The sequence below is a fragment of the Pyxicephalus adspersus genome, chromosome 10 (assembly GCF_032062135.1).
Source record: "Pyxicephalus adspersus chromosome 10, UCB_Pads_2.0, whole genome shotgun sequence".
NCBI classification, from domain to species: Eukaryota; Metazoa; Chordata; class Amphibia; order Anura; family Pyxicephalidae; genus Pyxicephalus; species Pyxicephalus adspersus.
The window spans coordinates 32,221,095-32,225,640 of record NC_092867.1 but is presented as its reverse complement, the minus strand read 5'-3'; the positions used below and the strand labels follow the sequence as shown (position 1 = coordinate 32,225,640).

Below are 4,546 nucleotides of genomic sequence, written 5' to 3'. Positions count from 1 at the left end.
TGCACAACTATTACAAAATCACCGGTTTATGTCTGTTTTATTTTCTTTGTCATTTAATGGCGTTACATTGTCATTTAGCTATGATTGACTTTAATACAATTTTCAGTATGTATATGGTTTAATACCAATTAACAGGAACTAACATTTTACGTTTGCATTTCAAGCAATACGAGGATTTTCTCCGCAACATAAAATCTGCAGTTTTGAAGAAGCAAAGGGATTGGACAGGATCAATGAAAGGATGCCTCCTAGGAAAGATGCCAGACAGCAAGACGGTATTAATTCAGTTAACACAAATGCCAAGGAAAATAACGGGACTGGCAATAACAACGCCCAGTGACATCGCTCCATGTCCAGGTTTACTCACACCTTGCCTGAGAAGTCCTAGATTTATGCTTTGTGATAGAACAGCTTCAATAGCCAATGGGCACTAGAAGACCTAATAGCAGACAGTTCAGAGTCCTGGGAAATTCAGCTGGTTCCTGTGTGCAAATTTTCTTGTTCCCAAGACGAGAGAAACCTTAATGTTTAAAACCCTGACACTTGAGGTGGACACCTTTGTAACCTGTCACTATCTGGTCTCTGAATCATGGGAAGATATTGGGCTGTTTGTCATGAAAGCACATCTAGTGTAGCATCTCACGCTTATCATTGTTGACACTTAAGTTTACAAATGGAAATCTCTGTTTTTGTTCACTAGCTAGATTTTTTTTTTTCAAATCAGAATTTTAAGTACATCCCTCAAAAGCTATTTATTTCAAAGACATTTGTTTATTAAATGTCTTTAAAAGATAGATTAGAGTTGTCTTAAATATACCGAGGCTGCAAAATGTATTTTAAAATGAATATGAACCAATGCCAAAATGAAACGTTGGCTCCTATTTAATGCTGACCTCAGGTGTATTAATTAGATGTTGGGGATTCTGTATTATACTCACTGTATTTTTTAGTTTTAAGGATTATGGAAAGATTTCTACATAGGAACATTTATTACTTGAACGCAGATCAAACAAATATTTAATTTCAATACTTTTTTGCCCGAAATTTGTGGAGATTTTTTCATCCCTTTAAAATAAAAAAAACTTTCAAAAAGAAAAAAAAAAAAAAAAAAGATATCAAGATTGTTCATTCTAGGGTACTTTTAATTGAGCAATGTACATTATGTTAAAGTAAATTTTGATTCATATCAAGTCTGTAAAGCTTGGCATTGTATTTTGTGTATGCATGTTTTCTTTTTTGCAAATATTTAATATATAAACCTATGATGTACAGGAACTGCATCTATAGGTTACATAGATGTTATGAATACATTTTAGTTTATTGTGAGTATTAACGTTGCTTCTATGGCTGATCACAACTGAATAGCTGCAGGTTTTTTTTTTCTTTCTTTTTATGGATTTCTTCAGTCTGCATAGACCGCGAACACTTTAAAACGTTTGCTTGGATCATGCAGGACTTAAGATTGCTCTGTCCAAACGTTAAAACATTAGTGACTGTAAACCAAGACTGCATGTTCATTTTTTTTTTAATATTTGCTGGACTGCTAAGTTTGAGGACTCCAAGAACTTTACTTATTTGTTCCACAAAATATTGAAATGTACTGATTTCCATTGTATTTTTGGTATATATTTTGACATCTACCTTCCATCTCTGCAAGATCACTTGAAGATTAAGGGTAACCTTTAAGATTTTTTTCCCCCTCCTGTTCCTTCCCTGCACCCTCCATTATGCTCTACAGAGACTGTACATATTCCTGATTCGGGTCAGACATTTTATGCATGTTCTGAGTTATTGAAAACTTTTATAAAACAGTAGCACACAATACATTTTGTGCATGGGCCGCTGCTCTGAACAGTGTGTCAATTTTGTATGTTTGCCCTTTTGCTTTTTAATATAATCTAAAAGAAATTTAAAAAAATGAACTGTTTTCCCTATTGGCAAAATGAGAAATTTGCCGCAGCATCATGCAACAAATGCGACTCTAGATGTGTAAGCCCTCATAATGTATGTTTCTTCTATACTGCCAAACTTCTTCCTCTACAATATGCAACCTATTTGCAGGCAACAATGTATAATGTTCTCCCAAATAAAATGAAAATGTATTTAAAAATAAATGATTCTTGCATGATTCTTGGTCCAAATTTCTAGGGTTATGTGGGACTATTGGTTAGTATGTGTACTGTGGAATAATAAATGATTTGTTAAACAACTTTTCAAAGTAGAGTAAGCATCAGATCATTATTAGATCGGGGGTCATATGGTTTATTGTCAACACAGTTGTCCAGTTCATCCATTCAGCATCCTTTGCAGGAAAACTTTGTGTAAACCAGACACTTTGGCAAATCACCCTTTCTGTGTAACCAGCCTCACATTTTGCAAAGCTATATTGGAGGTTCTGCTAGCAATTTGTATACCTGGAGGGGTCACGTCCTGTCCTCTGGCTTTGTGTGCCATCCTGTAGATGGGAAGACCTATTAATTCCTGCTACACATTCTGATTTGGGTATGGATTACATTAATAATACTGTATTTGGCATGGATGTCTGTGGGCAAGTAGGTTTACATGGTGTGTATATATGTGTGTGTATATATATATATATATATGTGTATATATGTGTGTGTATATATATATATATATATATATATGCATATTTTGAGTCTCTCAAAGTTAGTATCTGTATCAGAAAGTAAACACTGTGTGGACATTTGTGTTTGAAATGTGTGGTTACAAACAGGTTTTTCCAACCTTTAATTTGATTGTAGGCTGGATGTCATAGTTGTAAATATCTGTATATCCATGACTGCATAACAAAGTATTAATAAAACTGGTAGTTCTTTAGGGAATGACTTGAACTTTAGTTGAAAAATATATCTTGGCTTTTGAGGAACACAGGAATTTCATACTGTTGGGTTATATACTACCACTTTCAGGAGGATTGGACACTGGCAAACAAAACACACTTGATACTCTAGCCCAGGATAACTCTTACTTCTCCCATCAAATGTCACTTGTTTTCTAGTGTCATAGGATGTTTGTGTTTTTTCTACATTGACTCCAAGGGCACAGAGGCAAGGGCTGCAAAAGGGCTCAAGTCGCCTGTCATTTCAGAAAGCACTGGTCACTGTATGTTTTAAGTGGTGACGCTCCATGGCCAAGATGGGGCTGCAAATTGTTTTCTGTCTGCAGTTCTGTGGTGCTACACAGCCACAAAAGCAAGATGGCTGGAGACAGCTTGCAGGGCACCAACATCTAGGGATCCCTGTGGCTTAACTAAAGGTTCGTCTAGTGTTTCCTGCATTGGTCATAAGGCCAAGGCACTGTGAAAGGTGTGAATTGCTGTCTCAGCCAGCCAAAGAAGGAGTAAGGCTGATGGGGGACTGTTCACATCTATCCTTGGACCAGAAGTCTTCATTGATGTTTTTTCATCAGCTGTAAAAAATACTATTTACTAATAAAAAATACTCTTTACTTTTTTTAAGGTGATTTGTTCCATCTGTCTACCGTGAGATCCGCTTTCTTACTTGCATCTTTCCATACAACCATAAACTAAAGCTACGTACACGCGTCAAATTCTTGTCACCCAATAATTGGCTCAGGGCAGATATCGGGCGAGAATCTGGCGTGTGTACAGCCTGCCTTGTTCATGGTCTGTGGATTTGTCCTGGCGGTTCCATGGACAATGAACGAGCCATCCTAATACAAGGGAAAGGAGAGAGCACGCAGCAGGGTGCTGCTCCATCGCTTTCCCCCTCCCTATGGAGCAGAACAGTGCTGTATGTACAGCACTTGAGAGCCGCACGATGCATGAACATCACTGGAAAGGATCATAAAATATCCATTCCAACGACAAGAATTGCACGTGTGTATGCAGCTTAAGAGTCCCGTATCAGACCCTGCTGAACTGAACATGCAGGGAGTGCTGGCATTATTCACTGGGTAGAGTGTGTGTGTGTGTACTCCACACCCTTTAAGCAAAGAAGAAACCTCTTCCTGGTACTGCTCTACCTTTGGTTCTATATTTTAATAAAGATCTACACAAACTGTTTCTACTGGTCAACAGGTCATTTCCAGACTCCAGATTCTCTATGGCAGGGGTCCCTAACCCCCAGTCCGCAGCCGTCTAACAGGTGGGCCGCGGCTCTGGCCCGATGCACTCACCAGCCAGGGACCACGTCTCAGAGAAATTGCAGGCTAAGGGCAGTGGGCAGGTTGTGTCTCTGAACTGAGTCCTGCGGTGGGAGAGTGGGTGGGTTCTGGCATCATGTCATTCTGGGGGAAGTTTCCTCCCCTTTGCGTGACACCCACAGCCTCGTGCATGCATAGTCCAGAGTCCGTGCATTTAGCAAGATTTAGCGTGCAGGTCCGCGAGCTCCAAAAGGTTGGGGACCACTGCTCTATTATGGCTTATAGCCTATTTATACAAGAATACCTGAGGTGCTTCTTTGCCAATCCTTTGGGTTAGGTATTCTAATAATGTGATAATTTAGGAGGTCCTTCCAGTTCCTAGTTTGGGGGGTCTGTGCCTCCTCATGTTGTCTGTAGTGAC

General features: G+C 38.9%; 1 protein-coding gene across 1 annotated transcript in view; it reads left to right on the top strand.

Annotated features, from left to right (window-relative positions):
* PPP3CB (protein phosphatase 3 catalytic subunit beta) overlaps positions 1–2,114 on the top strand; it is a 41,830-nt gene extending 39,716 nt beyond the window's left edge. Inside the window, 1 exon segment of the mRNA XM_072423161.1 lies at positions 165–2,114. Within this exon segment, the coding sequence (XP_072279262.1) occupies positions 165–340 (176 nt within the window). The 3' untranslated portion in view covers positions 341–2,114.
* The last annotated feature ends 2,432 nt before the right edge of the window (positions 2,115–4,546 follow it).